At 43.4% G+C, this 24867-nt stretch overlaps 1 protein-coding gene across 1 annotated transcript in view; it reads right to left on the bottom strand.

Annotated features, from left to right (window-relative positions):
• UMODL1 (uromodulin like 1) overlaps positions 1-24867 on the bottom strand; it is a 66155-nt gene that overhangs the window by 15106 nt on the left and 26182 nt on the right. The window contains exons 7-16 of the mRNA XM_056329097.1: positions 24150-24290; positions 23220-23339; positions 21222-21476; positions 19661-19773; positions 17317-17536; positions 13601-13738; positions 12327-13049; positions 9025-9137; positions 2122-2335; positions 488-625 (exon numbers count right to left, since the gene is read on the bottom strand). Of these exons, the coding sequence (XP_056185072.1) occupies positions 488-625; positions 2122-2335; positions 9025-9137; positions 12327-13049; positions 13601-13738; positions 17317-17536; positions 19661-19773; positions 21222-21476; positions 23220-23339; positions 24150-24290 (2175 nt within the window). The remainder of the gene's footprint in view (positions 1-487; positions 626-2121; positions 2336-9024; positions 9138-12326; positions 13050-13600; positions 13739-17316; positions 17537-19660; positions 19774-21221; positions 21477-23219; positions 23340-24149; positions 24291-24867) is intronic.

Raw genomic sequence — 24867 nt, 5'->3', positions numbered from 1 at the left:
GTCATACGTCAGCTAACAAATGATTTAAGGAAACAGTGAAGCTAGATGAATTGACTCATACAAAAAAGTAGTTTGTAATACCAACATATCATCCCTGCTGCCATACCGAGGTCAAACCATATACCTAGTGCTTTCTGTTACCTTCTTTATTATCTCTGCTGTCCCCTCTGCTACTGCTAATGAAAATAAGTAACAATCTTGACAATTCTATCTCATTTTAATGGCAAATATGAGAAAACAGAATTGTTAAAAGAATCTTATGAAGACAGCATAAAATATTAATATAGTAAACTTTCATGACAGAGTATTACAGTCAGAAATACTTAAAGTCTGCTGCAAGATTTTTCCCAATAGGATCCAGCTGAAAACAACAAACCAAATTCATCCCTGGCAAAATTTCAAGACCTGTGGCATGTGTGACCATGATCCAGTAAAGATCAGATCACTAAGCATTCAGTTAGCCATTAGATAATAAAACTGTATTTGCCTTCACAGCTTCTTCCAGGCCTTTCTGGATGCACATCAGCAAATCCTTCATTGCAGTTGCACTGGTAAAATCCAAGCATGTTATGGCATGATGCGTCTGGGGAGCAGTCATCGTCTTTGCTTTTGCACTCATCATAATCTGTCAGGTATATTTAAGCAAAAGGCAAAAATGGAAAGAGTATGAAAGAAAATGTGATGGTTCTGAAAATGGAGCACGGTCTTATCTTCATAATACTATGGTGGGATTACACCTCTTAGGTGTGATACTCTACTGTAAGTGTCATGCAGCTGCTGGGTCTAGAAGAGGTGGGATGCTGGAAGCACAGCCTAGAGGGCTAATTGCAAGGCATTGACAAAATCCTCCAGGAGCTGTACTACCGATGGTCCTCGGCAGATACCCACCCTGCTGCAGAGCTCCTATCCTCCTAACCTGAGCAACAGCCTGGTGGGATGCTTCTAACCCCGGGGGCTTCCTCAGTTGCCTCCCCCATTTCACACTCCTGAGGAGATGGTTAGTAAATGCCTAGCATGAGTGAAGCAGGAGGGATGTGCCACTGGTCCAAGTTGCTTTCTTAATTTTTACCTTGCCAAAATTTTCACTTTTAGAAGGAAATTCCCTTTCGCTTCCCAAGGTCTAATTGTAACTGTGCAAGTAAGGATGTACCAGCACAGGTGAGACTCAGAAAGCAGCACTAACTGCCTGCTCTGTGGCGACCTGCCCCTGAAGCAAACTGTTTTAGCACAGGTTTAAGGAGGTCAGGCATTCTACAAAGCGCTGCCACAAGAAGGTCATGATCTAATACTAATTAATGGGATAACTTTCCAAAGTCACAGCTGTGAGGCTAACAGGCAAAGAAAATGTACAGGGCAGATCATAAACATGTTTCTGAAGTCATTTTGCATGAGATTCTAATCGATAGCTTATAACAATATCCTTTAGACAAATGTATCATGTTAAGGATATAGAATTTGGTATGTTTTTCAAAGATGACACATCGACTTGTGAAACACAATTCAACAGCAGTTAGTCAGGAGACTAACATTTCTTTTACTGACATAAAATACATATACAGGAAAAGAAGTTGCACAATCAGCCATGGTACTGGTCTTGTTAAAATGTGGAATTTCACCTAAACTCCCAATTTACAGGTGTGTGAGGAAAACACATACTCCCAGTGCAGAAGAATTTGCATGTTTATTCATTTGTTTGTTGGAGTTTCTACCTCATGCAAAATTATCAGTGCAAAGCAGAGGGTAATGTGTTTCAAAATTATTTTAAACAAAGCTATTTATGTCTGTGTACAGGGACCTGTTTCCACTTGCTAGCTTATAAAATCCTCAGTTTGTTACCACTGTTTCTAATGTCTCTATACTTCTCTATAAAATTAATCTAGCTATAGACCAAAAGACCAATTGGTTTTGTCCTTTTGGATCAGGAGTACCTCACTTCTTATTTCATCTTTTGATGTTCCCTGAAAAAGTTTATTGATGCTTAAGCAGAAGCAGTATAAAGAGAATGGCTTTTCATCCATCTGTTTTACAGACACTTCCACCTCAAAAAAATACAGATTAATAGTAGACTTTATCACCTTTCTAGTTCTGAAGAACTATTGTAGGGCACAAGGTGCTCCTTACCAGTTATGGAGAGACTGCTTTTGTCAACCGTGAAATAGGAGCTGTGTTCAAAGGCATCACGAAAAGTGGTGATGATGTAGTAGATATCCACATCTTCTGCAATCAGTAAATTGAAGCTTACTACTGTGCTCCCATTAGTAATACCTGTTATCAACACTTTAATCAGACCAGCATCCATCTGCTGCAAAGCCTCCAGGGGCAGAGATTTATGTACCTGGAATAAAAACAAAATGCATGTGCAGATAGACACATAGAAGCAATTACATTTTAGGTTTTGTACACTGCCCAGAAAAGAGCATTATTGTCATGGCTTAACCTCAGCCAGCAACTAATTGCAATCGTGCTTCATATTCTGGAGGGAAGCAGCAGAAAACTGACTTTTTGCTTTATAATGTTTCCACTCTACAGCAGCTGAAGAATATGGTATATATTTAACCATTAATATTAAACAAATTAAGCAAGTAAGATTCATCACTAAGAATCATCTGTCATTTGGCACAGGTCCTTGCCTCTGACAATAGAAAGGGAGGAGACTGCAGGGAAGCTCCCATGTTCTGCCTCTCAAAATGCCTCCAGGGAGTGGGGGCAACCCAACATGAGGAGAAGCTGCTGATGGAAGTAGAAATGCCTCCTGACACTCCACGCTGCATATATATCTCAGAGGGGTCCCTCAGCTCAGGTGGGTTACAGCTTAGAGCAGACCACCCTCAAGCCTTTCTTCACAGGTGGTTTCTCACCAAACAAGTGAGCCAAACAAGTAATGCCTTTTTTTAAAATGCCTGGACCAGGGTAAAGAAAACAGAAACGTGTTTCATTTCACCAGCACTGCCACACAGTTCAACCTCCCATCAAACTACTCTTCAATTTGATTTCAGAAATATTTCATTAAAGTCTTCTTTGAGGAGTATTGTATTATTTCTGCAAATTCTGACTGTCATCAGGGCACAGAGCCCTGACTCATGGTCCTCCTCAAGAGTCCAAGAGCCAGGCTAGGATGGGTCTGCACTATTTTAAATAGGAACAGTCACCCTCGGTGTATTGCAGCACCAAATCACAGCTGAACTTAGCCTAGTCTGAAAAATCAATAAAATAAACATTCACAGTCTGTACACAGTAACCTTGGACTTCACTAGCGGTCTAAGAAAGCAAATGCCACCTTTTTCAAAGCACACTGAGCATTAGTCATAACAGCCCCAGAAGAAGCCTCCTTTACCACACTGGAGCGCAGGATGGTCTGCTTCTGTGGGATGGGAAAACACAGCCCTATGTGAGGCTCTACATCACCTGGGCTGCTCAGCTTCTCCACCATCCAGCTCCAATGGAGGCACCAGCCCCTCTTGAAGGGATAAACTGACTGGAGCTGTATGTTCGACCTTTTCCCTTTCCACCCTTCAAGGCAGGGTTGGGTACCTCTGGAGAGCAGCCACCCACGGGAACATCTGCTCCTCCTCCTCCCACAGGAGAGCAGTCCATAGGGTAGGACATCTAGACATATACAGGAGCCCTGGGCGGGGGGGGGGGGGGGCGGGGGGGTGTGTGCATACAACAGCATTTGCGTTTCCAGCACCATTCCCCTTCATCTCCACGCCCAGCACCAGCCACTGGAGGAGCAGACACAGGTCAGATGACATCATCTCATAGGACCAACCCCAGGACAAGACACAGGGCTAATATTAATTTAGCCTTCAAGGCTATGTTGAGAAAACATTATACAGAGAAATACAGCCTATTTCTGAGAAACTCACCACAAAGAGAAACTGGTAAACATCCACAAGTTCTCCCCTCCGTCCTTTTCCTCTGGTCACCCAGACAAAGGGCCCGATTAGACTGCACTGTACTCCCTGCCAATCCGCATGTCCCAAGGGAAAGCAGGGTGCGCACACACACACACATACACACAGATTTACATGCCAGGTCTTACCCCAACATCTAGCCACTATGCAGGAAAAATGCATACCTGAAGACCAGTTGCCAGGGTAAGCCCAGGCTGCGTGATACCATCCATCAATGTCCTGAATTTTTCCATTAGAGCTGTGTATTTTCTTCTCTCCCTTTCTCCAGGAGATGCTCACAGATCCTCTGTGTTTCGTAATATCTTTCATGTTTGTCTGGGAAGTCTTTTTACATTCTTCCATACTTACAAATAGTACAGCAACAGAAAGCGTGGGACATAATTTCAAAGCCTGCATCAGGCAGGTAAGACAGGCTGTCCTGAGCTACTGATATTAAAATTGACTTAGAAATTGCCAGCAACAGTGCAACAGGAGACTGTCCACAGTAAGAGATCAGCTCCCAGCAGCACATGAAGAATAAATCCCATGCCATCCCTGCCAGGCATCCTAAGCCTGAGATACACACAGCTTCCTTGTATGTAACAGCCACTAGCTTCAATACAGGACACAGAGAGATGGAAAGAGCCACAGAAACACCTAAATTTTTGTGATTTCTCAGCGTACTTGCTCTTTGCCTTCGCCTTCCAGCAGCTATCAGGGTCCCAGGAGATACCAGTATAGAGGAAGGCGCAGAGCAGCAGAGCAACCACACCATATGGGCCAGACAAGCAGCACTTGGCCCAGGTAAGATCTGGAATGTTGCTGCCCTGCACAGGAGAGTTGCACCTCTTTCCCAGCACCTCACTTTGGTTTAGGCCCTGTGTTTATGATGTATTCCTCAATTCTCTAGCTCAAATTTCCAGATAATTAAGGGGGCAGGTGGGGGCTATGTTGCAGTCGCCTCCAAACCCTTCTTCCTCTACATGTCTTCTGCAGGAAGTATCTAGAGCAGCAGGGCTGGATTTCAACCATGAGTTTAAGGCAGGGCTTACGTCAGTGATGTAACACTTAGGGATGCAGGCAGAGACTCCTACTAGGGAGACCCTGGGGAAGAGGCAAGGCAAGGGGCAGCGATGGGGACCAACGGGAGAAGCAGCCTCATATCTCTTGCACCCATGCACAGAGCTTGTGCATTTTGTGCTGGATTCTCCCGGGACATCAGAGCTTTTGCACAGCTACATGCCAAGCCTGACTTACCTGTCTGCTGTCTGTTATCCAGCCCTAACTTACTTGCCCGCTACATATTATCCAGCCCTGCAGACCACCCTAGGTTTCGCAGGCGTGCTGCAACCCTTTTCTGAGTTGTCAGAGCTGATGTGTGTTGAATGCACTTGGTGGCAAAGTAACATTGCACGAATCAAACCCCTTATGTGCACCTGGAAAGGGCTCCCATGCACCTGGAAGTCCTAGGCAGCAAATCCTGCCAGTGACCCGTGGGGCACACAGGCAGAGCCAGGAGGATGGGAAGAGCTAACTTCCCTATGGAAGCCTGGGTAGATCGTAGGCTGTCCTTGTCAGCCCAAACATCTCCTGTTTCACCAAGTCAGGGGGCTCTAGGGCCCTTTCTCCTCCCTCTTTCTGCTGTTTCACAAGCATGTAGTGAAAAGTTGGAGGTCAGCCCTATGTTTTCATCCTTCTTAGTTTTTGTCTGAACTTCTAGACATCAAATACACACACCTGTGATGTCCTCTTAGCTCACCCCCTATTTCACCTGGATTCCCTTCTCATCTATCCTGAAGGTTTTATTTTATCAGTGGTTCTTGTTACCTCAGGCTTGGGAAATATTTGTGTCTGGTTTTTTGTTTGTTTGCTTGCTTTTTTTCTGTCCTTGTTCATATTTTTCCTCACAAAGCAGGACTCAGAGCCTGAAGTGTCAGGGGAAATTCACGGTGTTTATGTTTAGCCACTAGATGACACTACAAAACCCTTTTTCCAGAAGGCTACAGGCTTTCACAACAGGTACCACACCCTAGGTTATCAAAATAACGGTTGATACAGAGGGGCTAGAACAAAAGGAAAAGAAAGACTGAACCTTTTTAGAAGGAAACATCCAGTATATAATACCCTTAAAAATAAAGTTCTCTTACTAGACAAATAAATTACCTTGGGATCCATCATTGTATCGACAATTTCTGTAGCACAAAAGGAAACATGAGCAATGCCAGACGAGGACAAATCAGTACGCCAGAAGAAGAGAAACAAGAATGGGAGAGAACATGAGAAAAATTAACACCAGCGTCGAGGGAAGGGAATGCACCTTGCTCAGGCAAGAAAAACGGGAGGCAGATAAAGTCCAACTTCAGGGCCAGATGGAAGCCACACTAAAACCGGTTTAACAGGGTGGAAAAGGCCAATGTTTTTTTGAGCAAAAAGAAAGTGGCAGACCCAGGCAGCCAGGCTAACCCCATGAGTGGCTGTGGTATGTTTGGTGGGTTTTTCTCAGACCACTCCTCTACAGGTCCCAGGTAAACAGCAGTTCATTGGAGCTATTGTGGGTACCCGCACCAGAGCCTGCATGGCCAGCAGAGCAGGGAACGCACTGGCAGTCTGGAAACTGGAAATAAGTAAGTAAAAGGTACATTAATTTGAACAGAACGCTGCATTAAGCCTGGTTTTTTCACTCAAAAATAATCCTCTCCACTGTCTGTGCTTTGCTGCCCCTTCAGGGAGAAGGTACTGGAGCACACATCTGCCCAGCCACCATCACAGCAGCTTTCAAGATGTCCCAAATTGTGGATAAACGCAAATTAACAAAAGGAGTGAAATTACACTGGAATAATGAAACTGCCTTAATCTCTGTATCAACACTTATTCCACATTCAGACAGCTTTAACTGCCATCATTTTAAGTACATTAAGCTACATCAAACAGGCTATGTCACTTCCAGATGAGTGGGTCACCTTGATAAAGCAATGTCAGTTATTAGTTTCACACTTTTTGTCACTCAGATAACTCCAAGACACCCAAATTCAAAACACCCTTTTCACTCAGGAATGTAATGCGCCTCAGTGAATGCATTTTCAGTTCAAACCTTTTATTTTCCTGATTCATTTTCTTGAGGACAAGCCCTAGCTGCCGTGATATTCCTCTAGGCTGTTGCAAAAGACAGATTGAGCATAACCTAAGACGAGTAAAATACTCTTTCACCCTTAGCTATGTTGTTTTCCAGTTGCATTGCAAGGAGGATGGTGAAACTAGCCTGCACAATGACAGTCAAACTGTCACATCAAGTTTTCAACTCATTCTCATCTACACATTATTTAAATGACGGTATTTCCATTTGCTGTACTGCCAATTTAACTACGTGGCACTCAAGCGCTGGGGCAGCTCTACACTAAAGAACTTTATACACATTAGGATTTATAAATCCTCTGAATTGCAGATGATGACTCCAAAGAGGTTTTAAAAAAATCTCTGCCAAAGCCTATTTAACTGGAACTTGACAGTGCTTTTAAAGCCCATGAAACTTTCCTCACTTACTTTAAAGGATCAACTTCTGGCCCTTATAACCTGAAAAGAAAACATGCAGATCTTTCTGTTTTCCTAAACTTCCTTTTCTTTGGCATCTAGAAACACAATGTTTGCAATAAAACACTCGCAACATATTTTGCCATATACAGTAGCTGTGCAACTATAGGCTATTTACTGTGGTACAGAGATAGATGGAATCAACGCTAAAACATCTCACCAGCTGATCCACAAAACCAGTGCACTGGAAAAAGGAGTTAGTTCCTCATAACCACAAGTGATCACTTTCTGCCTGAAACTTTGAGAACCAGGTAAAACTGACACAAAACTTACTTTAGTTCCTTTATGCAATCATTGTACAAATTTTCTGAATATATTCATATCTGTGATGTTCTGGATTAAGATATCTGACTGAACGAAGAAAATATATTCATTTCAGTCCATCTTAATACTATGCTATTCCAAAACAGCCTCAGGCAGAGCGTATTGCTGAATGAGAGTGAGGTCAGTGGAGAATTGCTCCCTTTTCACTTTGCTAATCATGTCACTCTCATTTTGTGACTGTTTTCCTGATGTGACGGCTTGGGGCCAAAAGAACTCTGAGAAAGCTGTGCTCCGCTAACACATCGAGAAACGTGTGAACCAGTAATGACCAGTGGGAAACTTATTTGATACCCAAGAAAACAGCATGCACAGCTAAACAGATTACACTTTGCCATCTTTGCAGTTGACTCTAACAAGACGCTGGCCTGACCTCTGCCCGAACACACGCTGCTGTCAATGCCCCCGCGGTGGACAGCTATATTTCATTGACAGGTCATAACTCTGTAGACAGCGAGAGTTTGGGGACACCTCTGCAGGATTTGAAAATTCATACAATTGTCAGCGATGGATTTATCATCAGAGTTATTGAGGCCTCTAAAAACACAGATAGTTAAGGGAGATAAGGAAGGCAATAAAGCAGCTCAGCGTAAGTGGTTTTACAAGCACAGGTGTGTTTGAGTAAGTAGCAGCAGGAATAAACTTCTGATCAAATCACTAAGACATTTGGAAAATGATACTGTCAAGGCAATGCCTGGGAATTATGAGAGCATTGAAGGCACAGCTATTATCACAGTGTGCTTTGATATCCTGTGCTCTAATTAGAAGTGAGGGCAGAGGTGACTTATCAAGAAACCACTCCCTTTCCAGATACTGAGTTACAAAAACATGGATGGTTATGAGAAATATCAGCCTTAAGATTCTATGACAAAGGGTAATAACAGTCATACAGTTCATCAATATACCGCTGTGCAGAGCAAGGGTATCAGAGCACTTTGAAAATAACCATTAACTTTTCATCACACCCCTGGAGGAAATCAATAAGCCAGTATAACCAGGTAAGAGAAGCAGAGGAAACAGAGGCACCAGAGAATCCCAAAATCCTGATCTCACTCTAAAATACAGCCGCATGCTCATGTTGTAGTTTCCAAAAGTTAGGGGAACTCAGACCTTACAGGTGTGTCAAGGGACACACATGTGGCATATGGCCTTCATGGGAAAAAGAACGTATATGTGGTTTCATTGAGGCTGGTAGCAGGTCACATCCTTCTTAGCTACTTACTTCGTCAACAAAGAGCTGTGCAAAGGTTTGGTATTCCTCACTGCTTGTATTGCTAAAGCGTGGAGAGTATTTCATGTTTGTTATCCGTACTCTGCCGCTAAGTTTCTGGACAGCTGCAAAGTAAGAAAAAGACAATTTAAATGCATGTCCCATGGACTGTAGTCCATAAACAAGTGTGTGACAGTCACTGTCATGCCTCACCACACAGGGTATGCATCAACTCATAACAGCAGAAGGCCAGCCCTCTGAAATGTAGCCAAAACCCTAAATGCCTAAACGTAGCCATCCAACACCTTAGTCTGCCCTCTCTGACCTCCAGATGACTCTCAAGAAGGGCACCAACCTGCTGTAGGTCTTACATCAGCCAGCTCTGTCTTGGATGCTATGTGGCATCTGAAATGCTGCTCTATGGCTATGTTCAGTCACCTGAATAGCTCTCCCAGCTCCCTCTACATGCAACATGGAGACACCAGTCCCTCCAGAGAGCAAATCATTGCAGCACCAAGGTACTCTCTCCACCTTCAGAGGAAGGCTAGACAGCTGCCTGAGATCAGACGCCTACATTTTAGACAACTATTAAAAGACAAGACAGAATCACAGAACCATAGAATCATTTAGGTTGGAAAAGACCCTTACGATCCAGTCCAGCCATTAACCTAACACTGCCAAGCGAACCCCAGCAGGGCGAGTGCTTCCTGGAGCTGTATTTGCTGAATCACATTAAGGCGGTTTCAAATGTTTTAGGTTATTTCTCAACATCACTGGGTTTGGCATTGCTGCTACAGGCACCGAAAGTGATCACAAGCAGGAGAGAAATTGCTTCTCAAGATATGATTCACACCCCTAGTATCCTTTTAGTGGCCAGCCGGGCAAGCTGACTGCTATCACCCAATACCATGACCCTTGCCAGGCCACTGTCTTCACACTGCCTTCCTAACTCCTCGCATAACAAGACCTAAAGTTTCAATGTTTTATATGAATATAGGGTAGTCTTCACCAAAGTCTTCACCAAGAACTCTATCATCTGGCTAAGGATTCAGTTTAAAATTGTTTCTGAATCAAGTTACCAGTTTTTACTTTCTGGTGTACCAGCTTGCTTTCCTCCCTACAGACGTCCTGATTTCAACAGTATATAAGGCACCGGGTTCCAGCTGTGAGACTGTCAGACTCCTATACTGAGTTTTAGTCTCCCATGTTAGTTGTTTTCTCTGAAGCAGCAAGAATTGAAAAGCAGGGCTCTGCGTAAACTCCGTGGACCTTGTTACATCAAAGTCGGTTCTAGTCACGCTGGGAACAATAATCCTTTGAACTGGGGCAAGTACTAGAGGAAAAGAAATAATCAAGTAAAGCTTTGCAGGGGAGAGGAGGAAGTCATGCCTGCTTAAAGCCAGCCACCAAAGCAGGCTTCCTTTATCCTAGCATACTTCTGATCCCAAAGGAACTCTCACAACCACTGATCAGATCAAAGGATTTGGGCTTGCTTTTTGCTATGGCTTGTCCTGTCATGTGAACATAGGTATTTAGGAGATAAACCACATTCAGTTATCTGATGGTGAGAGGGGAAAATGTTCTGAACAGTTTTTAAATGGGGGGAAAAAAAGAATTGGTATTTAAAAGACATGACAGACTATGAAGAGCTGGCTGAGGTTGACCCTCCAGGCCAGAGATGTTGCCACAGGGAGGAGCTATGTATTAAACTTCACTGAACGTGGAATTTTGCTCTCTGAATTTCCTGCCCCTGTTAGTGAGGTACCAGTATGGTGGCTTTTCCTCATGTTCCCTTATTCCTCTTGTTCTTGTCCCAGCAAAAGCACTTGACTGAATATTTGATTCATCAGACGAAGAAAACAAGTTTTTATAAACTGAACTTGTTTGTGTAGAATTTTTCAATTTGTTTTCCAGCTGGAAGAAAACGATCGGGGGGGGGGAGGGGGTGCAGTTTAAATAAGCTATTCTGATATTTTTACAAAAATAACATTTTTTGTTTTCATTTAAAACAAACAAAAATAAACACAGCACTTTTTTTTACTCTTCCCTTCATTGAAAGGGGCAGGGGGAACACAAAGCAAAGCAGTACATGCAGCTTTTCAGTTCAGGTCAGTGTTGTTTGGTCCAAAATTATTTGCTTCCTCCTTTTGGCCACTGAGGTCCCAAATCAGTTATTTGTCTGGCTCTGTTCCCAGGTATCACTCATGCCAGGCAGAGTGAAGAATACAACATGAAAAAGAGAGAACACAAAAGCTGAACAGAGGCATCGTCATGACTGCCCAGAGAGCTTAGCAGGACTGGAGAAGTGGACACTGTGACACTGGTGATCAGGACTGGTGGTACAAGAGAGGCTGGAGAAGCAGCATAGCTGGCCTTACATGGCTAAAAAAGAGGTTTTGCAGGCAAAAAGGAATGAGGGAGAACCAGAGGTAGGGCTGGATGAGTGGAGACCCCCTGGAACAGAAGATCATAGGGGAGAGGAAGAGAAAAGAGCAGAGGGGATTGTGGTTTGGGATCGGAAAGACGCGGAGGGCATGAGAGGCAGAATAATGACAAGTAGAAACAAAACTGAAATAGGTATCACTTATTAACACACTAAAGGAAAAACACATTTAGTGATGGGCAGACACAGCAGCATTCCTATCCCAAACAAAACCATAATTAAAAGACAAAATCTGACTCTAACCTTGAAATATGATTCAGCTGCAATCAACAGAGAAATCACCTAATTAACTGCAACACATCTGCCCAAACCCGAACAGATTAAGCCCTCCCTGTCAGCCTAGTTACTCTCAATTACAGCTCTTGAAAAAGTGGCTCCCAGGTTTCCACGCAGCTCCTGCCCCACAGGGGATTTGTAGGGCTTTGCCTAATCCACCCTACACTGAAAGGAATAGGAAGGCAGGTCATTTGCCTTCCCAGGTCTCTGAGGTAACTCTACAGGTGGCTGCTGCTGTTGTACCCTGGTGCCAGAGCATGCAGGAGAAACGCAGACGTGTGGCAAAAGGACAAGCGGCATATGCTTCAATGAGCCACGCTCAGTGCACTGTGTAGATTTGCGTCATCTGTTTTGAGATGAAGAAACCTAACATTGATAAATCTGTCAAACTACCAGAAAAAGAAATTATTTTGACATGCTGATTTAGGGAAAAGTGCCAATTCTTGCAAAAACATAATTTTGACATAGAAAAACTAATTTCAGACACCTTCATCCCAGACCACCGATTCCAGCTGTGCATCTTTCCTGAGTGAGGCTTTGCTTCTCACGCAGCCTAATTACCACGAGTGCAGGTCCCTGCCAAACGTATACTCACTGTGGTTCATGGTGGGGCCTGGCGTCAGGCTGGGAGCTGGAGAGGCCCCTGGCAAAGCTGGTGACCCCAAGGCACCAGCGTATTTCTCAGACCAAGAGCCGTTGTCTCTTCCCATCTCTACACGTGCTCTGAGAGTGGCATTGCGGGGGGGAGTGCCAGCATCCCCTATGGCCGGCAGAGCTGTACCAGGGCCAGCTTGAGAGCTGGCTTGAGGCACAACAAAATCTGTGTGACTTCTGGTGGTAGCACAGGCTGTTGTGTGCAATGGCAAACTGAGTTGCTCTTGCCCGGCTGTGCCTATGGATGTATTTGTGGGAGCGGCCGTTTGCTGTGGTGCACCAGAGGAAGCTTCTGCCACAGAGCTCTGCTGCGGTGGACTTACGGCTGCCTGCCACTCTGCACTCATGGCCAGTTCCTTGCTGGCTGCAACCCCCGTGGCCATGGTGCTGTTGTCCCTGCTGAAGCCCATCTGTGGTGCAAGGTCTTTTCTCCAAGGGGTTGGAGGAGCACTGGTGGGAGAATGACTGTGGGGTGCTTGCTTGTTACCCAGGGGTAGTGCAGCAAGGAGGTGCACAGTGGTGCCCATCTCAGAGCCTACAGCAGCCACCATCTTAGTGGTGGCAGGGGAAGCAGGGCCTGCAGGGCTCACTTCTTCAGGAGCAAACTCTGTGCTGTTTGTAATTTCAGGAGCCATCGTTTCGCTGAGAGTGTCCACAATCTCACCTGCAACGCAGCAAACACATTGAAATGGGAATTCAAACTGGATGAGGAGGCACCAGGGTCTGACCCGAAAATGGGACTGCGACCACTCAGCCATGCATAACAGCATTACAGAAACTGGTCTTGGGTATGTTGTTAACACATTGTAGGATATGTGATTTTTATGGTGTTGAATCTGGTTTGTGCCTACAAAAACAAGCAGATTTGATTCCCTGGTCTCTTCTCCTGGTTGACAGGCCATGGATCATTACAGTGGGAGGAAATTAGCCACAGTCATACCAAAAGAGGAAAAAATTATGCCTCATGTTGCTCAGCAGTCAGTTATTAGGCTAATCAAGGAGGATCTCAGAGGGATTTCATCTGGAGATATATGTAAGCTTCACCTTTATGTTCAGAGACAGATCATATATAGTCCTTCAGCCAGAGACTGCAAAGGTGCATCTATATACACATTGTGGGCTATATAAGTTGTAATAAAAGCAGAGGTAAAAAAATTTACAACTTATTCCAGCCTTTTATGGCAAAGGGAAACTACATGACAGTCTTTCGCTCACCCTCACAGTTTCTTCCAGGTCGAGATGGATTGGTGTCCATGGTTGTCTTGCATCTGCACAGGTACGAGCCCATCAAATTGACACACTCTGCAAACACAGAGCAGTCATTCTCGGTGGGAGAAGCACATTCATCCCAGTCTGTAAGACCAAAATCACAACATCAATCAGATAGATGGCCTTCTGGCTGCATTAAGCTAGAAATAATCATAAAGTAGTCTTTTCTTCAGTTTTTGAATTTATGAATGTGTCTATCTTTTTCATCATTTACCTGACAGCCAAGCTCTGAGTAGTGCAGAACACTATCTGTGTTGTTAGTCTCTCACATAAAAATCAACTTTTGTCCTTGTAATTTGAAAAATACTTTCTCCGGGTAAAGACTTTTTCTAATATTTTTTTTTAGAATTAAACAATTATTTGAAGTGTAAAAATACTGTAAGTTTGTACTATAGCTATATCAGAAGCATACATTATACCAAGTTTTGTGTACAGTACCTCCAGATACATCAGGTAATGAACAGGTCTTTTATCACTTGCTCCTTGTAGACAGAATATTAAATAGACACTTAAATCAAGTAATCTTCTGCTTCAAATAAAAGGTAAATACAAGTAACTCCCACGAGAAGCACTCTTCAGTTCTTAACAGAGGAAGTGCTAAGGGCAAAAGCTTTTTGTATAAAATATTTTTTTTCAAAGGTAATACTGTAACACTGTGACCCTCTTTCTGGTAGTCTCAGAAAAAAAGATCCTGGTTCATCAAGGCATGAATATGCTCTAAGGGTGTTCCTTATGTTTAATTTCTGTTGCTCTGAATCAGTCAGAGATGCTTCTTTCACAGAGTTATAGACCTATTTTATTGCTGAGTCTCTTCGTTCTTGAGGGATTTAGATCTGGAGTCTTACATTACCATTCACGCCCTGTTCCATCAAACATGCAAAGGCTGAGTTAATGCTTTGGACATGAATAATCTCAGTGAATCCCACATGAGCCCTCCCTGTGTGCACTCCCTTGTGCACGTCTTAACTGCCTCAGGACTGTAAGTGAGGGAGAGCAGAAAACTAGCCTGGAAACTGTGTCTTGGGACAAGTAATTCTGATCAGAGGCTAGAAAATTGTTTTGAATAATGCATTATTCTAAGTGCTTGTTCTGCAAACATGCAGAGATTAATCACTGTGATTATTTCTCCGAAGCAAAGTCCCATTCTAGAAAAAGAAAGCTTGGAGCAGGTGTGTGCATGCGCATACATGTGTTCATCTTTTTGCTTGCAGACAGCCTTCCCCTTTTACTTTCTTCCACCTAATATTTCAATTCTTTTTCCTTTCCTCATCATTAGACAGTGGTTGTATCCGTGATTGTTTCCATTAGACAATTTCATGTGCCTGTGGCCAGCATCTGCCTATTATGTTACAGCCTAAGCCACTTGGAGGGAATACAGAAGTATGCAGGACTGACTAAAGCAACAGCAATGAAAAGTGCTCTCATTAATGACTTACTATGCTATGAAGTAATTGTGACTCTTCATGGCTTCAAACACCATCTGAGAGATGCTCCCATGCTAATTGCCAAATAACTTACATTCACTGGCTCCATTGTCTCTGAGGGTTTCCTTTCTCATCACTCAGCATGGCTTTTTAAGCAAATTTCTTCAACTCTGATGGCCACATTCAGTCATGAATCAGGCCAAAACATTTATGTTGTCTTAGTGCTCACTGGCACTAGTACATCACTCATGCACATAGACACCCATACACACTGCCCTTTTTTCCTCTATAACCATTCCATCTCAGCCAAGGTGTGCTCTGTGCTCTCTTTCTGCACTCTTGGCATCTCTCACCTTTCACATTTGGCGAGCACCTTCCACACACACAACCCTCAATGAACAGTCCTATTCCAAAAATTATTAAAAAAACACCTTTGTGTTCACTATGATTACCCATTATACCTGTAAGAGGTACATGCAATGGGTAAAAGTCTGTGAAATGCCTTACCTAATGATGTTGCAGATACTAAAGGTTTGCATGACTTCACAGAGAACCCTGGAGGAGAAATCCAAAGAAATCACTTTGGATTCAAGGAGTTCTGTAACTGAAGACGGTGGCTAAGAGAGTATTAGTGAGAGGCATCATCTACACTTGCTGTATTATTACACTTCTCCAGGAACTGGCTCCTGGCTGCTACTGAGGACTTGATATTGTGCTAGATGGATCTTGGACCTGACTCAGCACATGTCCCTTTGTCTTTTCTTACCATGCCTCACACAACAGACAGATATTTTAGTGTCTCTGTTCATCATGGCAGTAAGCTTAACAATTTCTGAATCTTCGAAGAGACATGCAATTGCCTCACTCCTTTCAGTTGTGCTATCCCTTCTGACTTCTCACCCTTGCTTTTTTGAAGTTGAATTCCTTGCTCTGCCACTGCCACTAAACCAGGCACACAGCCTTCTGTTGGCCAGGCTCCACAGAGGATCCAGGTTGCGTTTCTCCACTGGTGTAAGAGGATCTGTGCAGGTTTACTGTCAAAGGGCCCATTCCAGGGCTCTCAGGGGTCAGGAAGAAAAACAGCCCATTATACAGAACTTTCCTTTATGTACTTCATTCCTTCGCCTTGTTTTCCACATTTGACTTTAGGAAACTCATGTCAACCAAATGCTTGTTTGGGCAGAACTAAGAAATATCCCCCTTTTCTCTACCCTAAGGAGGAGTGGAGGAGTTGACTGTGCTCCTTGTTAAGAGTGGTGCTACTGGAAGCCATCTGGTCTTCTGATATTAAAGTAACAGTCCAGAGCTATTGCCTTCTTCCTCCCCACTCCTTCAGTCCCAGGATCAATTGCATTTGTAAAGTATTTTGGCAGACATCAGCACCTTGCAATTCAGTATCTGCTACCACTGTGATATTTGTAGGCTTCGGGTGCAATTTGTCTCTTCTTGTTTTTTCTTGTCCTGTTCTGATGAACCCCCACATGCTCTACAAATCCAAAGGGAGTTTTCCCTGATCACAGTAAATAAGCTTCTAAAGGGCTCAATACACTGGGAGAGAAGAATAACCCATTCTGCTACTCTGGCTTTGGCAGCTTTCTGAACTCTGGCTCTGCCAGCTGGGAAAGCTGAAGCCAGAACTTGGCCCTTTGAAGATAAAAATGGTGATTACTGAAGATCAAACAAATGCCTAGTTTAACATAAATTCCATGCGTGCTTCTTTAGTCCTGTTCATTGAGAGGACATTTGGGAATTTCTCTGGCTGGATTTCTATAGTGAAGATGTTAGATTTCTTTTCTTAAACCCTGGCCCAAATACAGCCCCACAGCCCTGAAGTACAAAACTGTGTAGCGGGCATGTGTATCTAAAGGCTACAAATATTCCACAGTAATCCTATCTGCAACTCAGTGTGAGAAAGATATGGCAAACTTCCAACTGCTCGCAAAGAGGAGAGAGAAGAAAATTAATAGGGAAACCACGGGCTTCTCTCCTTCTTAAACACAGTGGAAGGAAGCAGTGTCTGCAGGTACCTGGGCACAGCCAATGTTCCTTCATCTGACCCTTCTGAACTTATGGATAAAAACCCATGGAGGAGTTCTCACATCACAGTTTTCCCTCCAACAAACCACATATGTTGTCTCTCTATAAAGTATTTTCCATGAAGAATGCTGGTGATACCATGAGTGATCAAAATACAGACCCTGTTTTCTTGTTTGAAAAAATAATAACAATAAAAATTACCTTCTACTACAGTGTTTTGCTGATCCACCAACAGCACAGAGCCATTGTGCAGGTAGGAAAGCACTGGGGCAAATGTAGAGGCATCAGCTGGGAACTCGGCGTCCCGCACAGTGATTCTGACCCTCGCAAAGACGCTTCCAGCTTGCAGTGATTCAGTCTGCACTTTCAGCTTCCCAGATTTGTATAAAGCAGAAATGTTGGGTGGAAATGAATTTTCAAGCTGAAAGAAGGGAGAGAAACATCAACAATTAGGAACCCAACAGGAACATCTCCTTTTAAAACTGAACTATGGTGGTACCATTTTAAAAATGTGTGTATGCACAACATAGAAAATGTAAAAAAAAAAGTTTCAAGGTGTTTCAGAAATCTTACTTTTCAGAGCTTACTGAGGCACAGAGGAGTGTGAATCTCCTTGGTGCACCTAGGTACCCTTGAAAATGGTACCCATCTGATCACTGGTCTTACAAACGAAATTCCATTTCGACTCAAGGGGAGTAAAATTCCTTCTGCCCCTGTTTTCCTGCATCAGAGCTGAATTGGCATGGTAAGTCTGCATGCATCAGACCCTTGACGTTAGCTCTGTATGTCACACAAGCTTTTCATCCCAAGCTTTCTATATGCTTACCTCTGCACTCCCAGACACTGGAACTTGGTCATCTCCACTGTCACTGGAGCCGGCTCTGGCTTGATTTTGACTACTACCAACTAGCAGTCCCCCGACAGTCCCCAGGCAGAGTTGGGACACCATGCGCTGGCCAGGGGCCAGCCCCAACAGGCAATCTGTATGTGACCATCGTGCTTTGGAAGACGCAACTGCATGGATGCAGGCTGGTTTGTGGCAGTTGGTGTTCATGCCAGAGAATGGTTCAGGAAATGTTTCATTTACCGGTATGGGCATAGCTTTAGCTGCCAGGGAGTATTTGAAACTAACCAGTCCAAGTCCAGCCTGCAGCCAAGACCAATGATAAAGAAATCTCAGGATGAGAGACAAGAAAAATGGGGGTGGATAACGTCACGAAAATGTGTTTAAGACAGCCCCAGCTTCAAGGGAATATCACAATTACATCATGGTTGATTACCAAACCAGTAAGTAAACACATCAGTTGAACAAATGGTGTTACTTTCAACATTAAAACTGTCATACTGCTGGCAATATTTGAGCTGTGCAGGAGTTGGAAGTTTTATCTTACATCTCTAGAAGGCATCTCCTTGCCTTTTGTTCCTACATACACCTCAAAGCACACCTTTGAGCATGCAATGCAGAGCCACAGATCAACACAGCTTTGTTCCCATTCAGACAAAGTTTGCTCCAAAAATTCCTACAAACAAGCTGTTTAACTGGTCTAAGCTCACATCAGGGTGGAGAGGCGCGAAAGAGAGAGAAGTGAGAGGGGTATGTTGCGCTCCCAAATACCCAAGGAGGCAGAAGCACGCAGATGGGCAACGCTTCTTTTCCCTCCTAACCCCATGATGCCAATTAGGTCTGCAATAGTCTCAGAGAAGGTTCACTCACAAAAATCTTCCTGCACAACAACAGTGAACAATTTGAAGCTATGGGAAATAAAACCATGTCAGGAACTTCAGCTTGCAATTTCTCATGAGCAAATCGCTCTTCCGTGCTGTCTTTGAAAGTATAATTCCATTACTGGTTTTTCGCATCAAATTTATATTCACATATGTTTATGAATCACCCTTTGTTTTGGGAAAGTGTCGGTTTGGATGGAGATCCCAAGTGCTCTCTACGGGCCCTGCTGTCTACAGCAAAACTGCAAGAGATTGCTGTGTCTGAAATGTCCCCCCTGCCTGGGAAGCTGAGAGCTGGTAATAGGCTTCATAACTCAAGTTTCGTTTACGGTTGTTTACACCTGAACATGGACAGTGGCTATATGTGTGCATGCAATGAATGGGGCTGCAGAAGAAAGCCTGACACGGTCACTCTTCCTTAAAGAAGAATGAGCTTTGACAGCAGTCAGACATTTATTGAGGAGACAGCACTGAAATGAATGTCAGCAGCGTCATTTCAACAATCCATTAAAAAGCCTCAAGTCAATTTAGTGTGTGTTTATTGCCTAACTAAAGATCCAGGGAAAGGAGTCCCTGTTGCATGCCTGCATTTTTAGTTCCTTTACTCTTCGGTAAGGGAAAACTCTCATTGGCTCAATTGCTAATAAAGCCAAGGGCTTGATCTGTCTAGTCAGTTGAATTTTGTTTTAGTTATAAAGAAAGGTCACAGGAAATAGTGTGATTTTCAAGGGATATTTCAGCCAGGCATAAAATCCTCTATTACATTAAATAAATTCCAAACTGGAAAAAAATGTATTACCTACAGATATTCTAGCATTACCTCTGTAAGCAATAGTCTTGAAAATTCCTTATATGCTGAGCTGCTGGCATTATGGAAATCATCAGTGAAGTTGTAGTTGAGAATCCTCATAGTAACACCAAATAACTTGGCCTCTATAGGACACAATATTTAAATATTATTTTTATATTAAAAATACAATATTAAAACACACACTGACAAAGCAGAAGAAGAAAGGATTCAGTCAAAATTGATGAACCCAAACCAAAATCTGAGATGATGGAAGGAGAAGGGGGGGAAAGGTCGAGAGAGTTTGGTATTAAACCAAGAAAATAAAGCAAATATTCCACTACAAGCTTGCTATACATAGAGGAGATACACTTACATCAGGTCCATAAAGATATTTAGGTGCCTAACTGCAACTGCACGAGAACTGGGTATACACATATCCCTGTGGACCTGACCCTATGTAACTCCTGCATTTCTGTTACACCCAGGGTTGAATTGCCTGTGAACTCAACTTTGGCCCACCACTTAGAATTACTGGTTTTTTCCTCATCTTGGTAGCATGGATAGTAAATATATTCTTAAACTGAAAACAATAACAAAAAACAGTGCATGCCACTTCTCTGCCTGGTAAACCCTGACAGATAACACACAGAGAACATAAGCCAAATCCAAGAGCCAAGGAATTTATAACCACTTTAACCTGTATAAACAATCTGAAGCTGTTACTCTTTGGACTGATCTTTGGAAAACTTTTCTTTTTCTCAAGGGCTTCAACTTCATACTCTGAAGTTCAGCCCTCTGTTTCCATAACCACTAGACCTCCTACTTACCCTCTACAAAGGGAGTAATTTTCTTCTGCCCTAACCTAGAGTCATCCCTCATCTGATCAAAGCGAAGGCTCTTATGGATAAACATAAACAGCAGCATTCTCACTGTGGCCAGTATTAGATGGTTCACTGCCTGCTTTGCTGAGAAAATGGGGAGATATTTATTTATTTATTTGCATGAGCGTTTAGGAAATAATTTAAGGGTAAAGGAAAAGCAAAATTATGTTTGATTAACACACTAGGGACTCGGGGAGCTAGCATCACTAGCTAATTGAACAACATTATGCAGGTACTCTGCTGGCTTCCTTACACAGCCTTTGTTATTCCCTTTAATCTTGGTCACTCTCAAATATTAGCTGAATCTGGCCTTCCTCTGTGCACTCTTGTTAGCTCAGCTGAACCCTTGACAAATGAGCTGACTGGATTTCTCACTGGCCATGGCCATCAACCAGGAAAAATGGGACCTGATGGGAGATGGGTGGCAGCAGAATGCAGTGGTAGGCACAAAAAAATAAAAAAGTATTAAAGTTTATCCTGGTATCTGTAATAGCGAGTCAGGTCCAGCACTACTTTATGAACTAAAGCCGGAGTTCTGCTGCCTGATAGTCCAGGTTGCGTAAATGCTGGGGTAGAGAAGAGAAGAAGTGCTAAAGGGGTTGGGAAATGGAGTTTGGCAAGGACAGAATGGATCATCGTTGAACTGCAAGGGGATGGGGGAGTGCAGGGAGAGAGAGAGAATGTATATATATTTTAAAGTGACTATTTACCTGTTTTAACATTTTGATGAGAGGTGCTGGTTTTTCCACAGGTTTCATAGCTGATCTCTACTGAATACATCACACCTGCTTCCAGTTGAGACACATTCATTTTCATTTCCTCTGTCTTCAGGTTTTGTACAATCTCTTTACCCTTGAACACTTGGACTTGGAAAGTATGGTTCAGAGTAGAAGTGACATGCCAGGACATTTCAAAACTGTTGCTGGTAACACTGAAGATTCGGTGGTTTGTAAGTGCAGAGGGATCTATTGCAGTCCCAGGAAGAATGGTCACAGAAAAAGGAACATTTCACCTTTAAAGTATTGTGCTATCCTAAATCCATTATAGATAAGCACTTTGACAATCAACAGGGGAAGCTCCTCTTTACATTATGTCAGGACAGCATCTGCCCCTTTGACACTACCAGGTCCCTTCACACATTAACTATCCCATGAAAGTAATTAATTTGGTGTTTATGCTTTTTATTTCTTTTTACTGTACGTATTTGTGTTGAATCTCTAGTAACACTAATAATCAGCCAGTGAGCTACAGGTTCACGCAACAGGAACAAGTTTGCAGTAGTGGATGTGCGTACTCTGCATACACTGACAGCAGCTTCGCCTCTTGTCATTTCAATCATCAAAATGCACCTCTTCAGGAAAAGGCTGCCTTGATTTATGCCTGGAAAAAACCCACAGCCCCCAGTTTACAGAGGCTGGAGGATAAATGGTGGGAAGTGTTTCACCTATTTATGCCACTCTAATCCAGTGCAATCATTGTCATGCCAATGGGAAAAGGCAGGATTCTTCAGAGATGATTCCTCTCCTTAAAGGAGGAGGAGGTGTCTAAATGGGATTAATAGGATTAATTGCCCTCCAGCAAAGCCAGTCTGCCTCCACCAACTAGAGAGAGAGAGCCCAGACTAGACACCTCTCCTGTAGACAGCTGGGGTCAGGTGGGATGAACATCAACCCCCACGCTAACCTAGAGACCATGGTATGCTGCTGCCACAACTTCAATTCTTTCATGCTAAGGGTTAACCTGAGGAAAAGCTTGCTTTCTTAAATTGTTTCAATAGAAAACAATTGTTTCCAGGACTCTGAGCTAGGTGGCTGTCAAACACCCCCAAAGCCACACCACCCCTGCACTACAGGGCCTTCAGTTTAATTCCCCCGGCTGCAGCTCGGATCAGAAGTTGCAGATGAAGGATCAAGAAAATGCAGCCTGTCTCTCTGAACTAGGCAAAGAACTACTCCAAAGATATTTCCTCCCACAAGAGGAACAGAATGTTGTTAGATGGATTGTGATAAATCTTGCCTGAAAGGGCTGAAGTCACCCATACAGAGACAAACCTACCGGGGGCTGCTCCCACTGTGGTCCCTCAGACAGCTATAATGCGTAGCAGGGACAGTATTCACAAAGACTGCGTCCAGTGTAGGGTAGCTGTGGCCAGCCTCCTTGACTCATGTTCCCCCCCCAGCACCTTCACGGACTCGAAAGCAAGAGACCCGCATCCCAGTGGTGTGACCAGGAGGAGCTCCTGTGGTCAGTAACAGAACCTCCCCTACCTTGTTCCAGGACAAGTCTGGGGCATGCAGCTGGGTCCAGAGCAAGTGAGTGGTACTGGCCCCACACCAGCCCTCTCCGGCATGCTGCCCATGCTGGAGGATTATCCAGCACAAGCCCCGTGATGGGATTTGCACTTGAATGGCTCACCAGGCACAAGTGGCTCAAGAAGCCCAGTGCAGCCACCTGTACTGCCAGAAGGCCAGCTCCCTTCAGTAGCCATGGGGATAACAGTGGGGCTTCTGCAGTGGTCACTCAGCACCACAGCTCCTGATCTGAAAGTCCTGCTAGGGAAGTGTCTGTCTTTCCATTTTCATAGGTGGAGATTCACTACCAGCCTTTGTGAAAACCCTCTTGTAACTCAACTAGCCCCAGGAAAAAAGGATCAAAGAGTGGCTGAATTAAAAGCAAGACAAGATTCATTCAAATCCAAGGTTACTCACAGCATCCAGCATCTGCAGATTTGTTAGTTATGGACAAGAGGCTTGAATTACTTTTAGACAGGGAGCTATTGCTAGTGTTAATGGGTTCTAATGCTGAACTTGGAGTAGATGCTGCCATGCCTAGAAGAGAAATAATATTATTGAAGAGTTAAAGTATTCCTAACAAAGAAAACCCAAAATAATACCGTTCATGCTTTCTGCAGCTGAAAAGCGGTAATAGAAGTAATATAAATAGAAATTAAAATAAATGTATTATCATATCATAAAAGCATAAAGTAATACATTATCTTAATTTTTGAGATTAAAGGATTGTGAAATTGTTTTCTAACTAAAGCATTAAATGTGCAAGCACTTATTTATCTCATTAACTTAAAGCTTATTAGCAGGCCCATTGATGGCTGTGGGCTGTAAGTACATGCCTCTATGTTCTGCTGAACTGGTACCACCAAGTATTACTTCCCCTGGTGCCAAACTCCAGCTGCCTCCAGCAGAAGACTCAGAGACAGTGTAGCAGCTCAGGGTGGGATTATACAACCACCGAGTCCTAGCTGCAGTCACGCAATCAGAACGGGAAGGAGGCACTGTGTACAAATAGTGTCATTAATTGTATTTTCCCAGAAGGCTGGGGAGCTGTACTGACAAAGATTTTGCTCTGAGAAGCGGTCAGGGTCTGACACTAGAGGTTTTGGCAGGTGACTGAGGACAGCTGAGGGTGAGACAGGAGAAACAGCAAGGAAATGTGATACAAATAAACTGCATTTTGATCAGAAATAGCTAACAGCTGGCTTACGTGGTGTCTTCTCCCAACAGCAGGAGAAGGGGCACTGCATGCTCCAGAAATCTTTGTCTTGCAGGTGATGTCTGCAATGGACCACAAAGGCCTGCAGAAACTTTCTCAGTATTTCCCAAGGTGAGACCTGCATTTCTTACCTTCCATTCTTCGACTCAGCTGGTGAGGGATGACATCTGCCTGTTCACGCTGAGGGTTACAGCGGTAATAACCCTCCAGATTCACACAGGTGTTTTTCTCAGGACAAGCATTGAATTCAGCATAGGAACATTCATTGACATCTAAGAAGAGAAACACACCTTGTACAGGTATTGATAAAAGCATCAAGCTTGATTTGCAACGTGTATGTAGACCAGGCTCTGGATACGATAAATGCAGTGTAAATCTGCAGTAACTCTGCTGAAGTAACTCTGGATGTATCTGGGTGCAATGAAATCAGAGCACTGCCCTTCCCCGAAACAGTTATAACCCGATCGCTTTTTACTCCAACTCTTTGGAATAAGAGGACAGTTGGTGGCAGCTCCTGCTTACGGTTGCAGGATGTCATCCAAAGCTAAGAGATGTCAGCAGCAGGAGCAAGATTTACCCAGTGATTTCACTGAAAGTTGGACTGAGTTTTCAAATGTAAACACAGAATAAGAAGTAAATGACAGTGGTGTTTATGGATGCATTTCGTGAGTGAAAATGTTCAGATAACTACACAGTACTAAGTCGATTAAAATAATTTAAACCAAATATATTTAAATATTTCACTAATATTTTAAAATAAAGTAGTAATACAATATAGTAATTATTAGGCTAATAGGCTACAAATATGACTTGTTTCATGCAAGTAACACATTTCTATACAAACAGTAT

This window comes from Falco biarmicus, chromosome 2, assembly GCF_023638135.1.
Source record: "Falco biarmicus isolate bFalBia1 chromosome 2, bFalBia1.pri, whole genome shotgun sequence".
NCBI classification, from domain to species: domain Eukaryota; kingdom Metazoa; phylum Chordata; class Aves; order Falconiformes; family Falconidae; genus Falco; species Falco biarmicus.
Note: the sequence above shows the minus strand (reverse complement) of the source record. Positions and strands in the feature narration are given on the sequence as shown.